Genomic DNA, 1,788 nt, shown 5'->3' with positions numbered 1-1,788 from the left:
TACCAGGTTCATATATGCAACCACCATCCTACCTAGAACTTCACATGCAAGGGGACACTTGGAAGAATGGATGCTCAAAGGAACTCCTATATCAAGAACATAGGGAAGTGATTCCAGTGGAGACCAGCTAAAGCTCCTCTACTTGGGTCTGAGTCACGTATCTTTGTCTTTGATTAACTTAAGTTATTTGTTACTTATATGCTCAGAATGTTTAAGAAGTTTTATTGCCTTAACTGAAAATAACTAGAAAGTGCAATGCATGAAACAAATGAAATCTGATGTTGGTGAGGTACAGGTCTCCAGTAAGCTTATAGAAGATGGGAAGTAGGGTTAATATGCAACAGAGGATGGTGCTGCGTTGATGCTCTTCCTTACAGTTGGTCTAATAGTCTTTCTGAGATAAGCAAAGCCACCCATTTGACTGAAGAGTGGAGTCTACATGATGCTGCATTTTCCCTTTAATTTCTCTGTTCGCTTCTGTTGTTTGGACTTCTTCCCATCAATATTCAGGCTCATGGATCTGCGCTTTTCTAAATTAAGCAGTTCCTGGAAAAGCTCCTTGACGTTGTAATTCATCTTGGCTGAGGTCTCAATGAAGGCGCACTTCCACTCCTTAGCCAAGGCTTCCCCTACCTTGCTGTCCACCTCCTTAACCGTTTCGTCACACTTGTTCCCCACCAACATGACTGGGATGGTCTCGATATTGCCTTTGATCTGAAGGATCTGCTGATAGATGGGTTTCAGCTCCTCCAGAGACTGCCGGCTGCAAATCGAGTAGACCAAAATGAAAGCATGTCCCTTGGAAATGGAGAGGCGCTGCATTGCTGGGAACTGGTGGGAACCTGTGGTGTCGGTGATCTGAAGGTTGCAGACACTCTTGTCGCAGCTGATCACCTGCCTATAGGTATCTTCAATGGTGGGAATGTAGGTCTCTCGAAAGGTTCCCTTGACAAAACGTAGCACCAGGGAGCTTTTCCCAACACCCCCAGCCCCAAACACCACCACGTTGTAATCATTACTCTGTTCAGGCATTTTCTCAGGGTCTTCTTACCTACAAATAAACAATAATAACATAATAATCCAACAGGTATTACCAATGACCAATTTTAATGAAGAGTTTGGATCATCACTGCTGCTGTGACACTTTCCTAATGATTTAGTCATCAGTTTCAGTTTAATTACAACAAATTAGAGGCAACCTCTGTGTTTTTTAGATGATAAACAGAACTATTAACAAATAGGTAAGTTGCAGTAGTGTCCAAATGGGAGTAATTGAATTCTATTTCTGGCATGCAAGCCAGAAAAATCCCTTCTGTTAGAATCGATGCAACTCATTAATGTCCAAACCATCAGTGGGATCACATTTGCTGCTCGAATAACTTTTCAAGAAGAAAAGTGATTGGAGTGGAAAATTCTAGATGGAGCCAATTTTGTTCCATTTTGGATTTCAACTAAGGTCAATGAAAAAACTAGAAAATGGATGAATCCGAAGTTCCACTTATTTCACGGGATTGCGTGAATTGTGTGGTGTAATAAAGAGAAGTCTGAACACATTCCGTAATAGGGGGATGTTCTAGTGAGTGGGAAGGGGGTGGGAAATTATGAAGAAATCCAACCAGATGAATTTTCCTAAGATGGTACAAGGGGTGAGAAACTTTTATAGTGAAGAGGGGCTCTTTTCACTAGAACAGGAAGGTTAATTTCCACTGGTCAGTCAGTTGGTAACTAGAGGATATAAATTTAAGATTATCAACAAAAGAACGAAGGGAGCAGTTAGGGGAACTGTTA

At 41.5% G+C, this 1,788-nt stretch overlaps 1 protein-coding gene across 1 annotated transcript; it reads right to left on the bottom strand.

Moving 5' to 3' along the window:
* Positions 1–264: 264 nt before the first annotated feature.
* On the bottom strand, positions 265–1,032 carry LOC137299795 (GTP-binding protein Di-Ras2-like). Its single transcript, XM_067968731.1, has one exon. It carries the CDS (start codon positions 1,030–1,032, stop codon positions 436–438), a length of 597 nt encoding a protein of 198 aa, XP_067824832.1. The 3' UTR covers positions 265–435.
* Between the last annotated feature and the right edge of the window lie 756 nt (positions 1,033–1,788).

The sequence above is a fragment of the Heptranchias perlo genome, chromosome 29, assembly GCF_035084215.1.
Source record: "Heptranchias perlo isolate sHepPer1 chromosome 29, sHepPer1.hap1, whole genome shotgun sequence".
Classification (NCBI taxonomy): Eukaryota; Metazoa; Chordata; class Chondrichthyes; order Hexanchiformes; family Hexanchidae; genus Heptranchias; species Heptranchias perlo.
Note: the sequence above shows the minus strand (reverse complement) of the source record. Positions and strands in the feature narration are given on the sequence as shown.

Excerpts from the sequence above, each read along its gene's own strand:
- LOC137299795 (XM_067968731.1), bottom strand. The coding sequence starts at position 1,032 with ATGCCTGAACAGAGTAATGATTACAACGTGGTGGTGTTTGGGGCTGGG.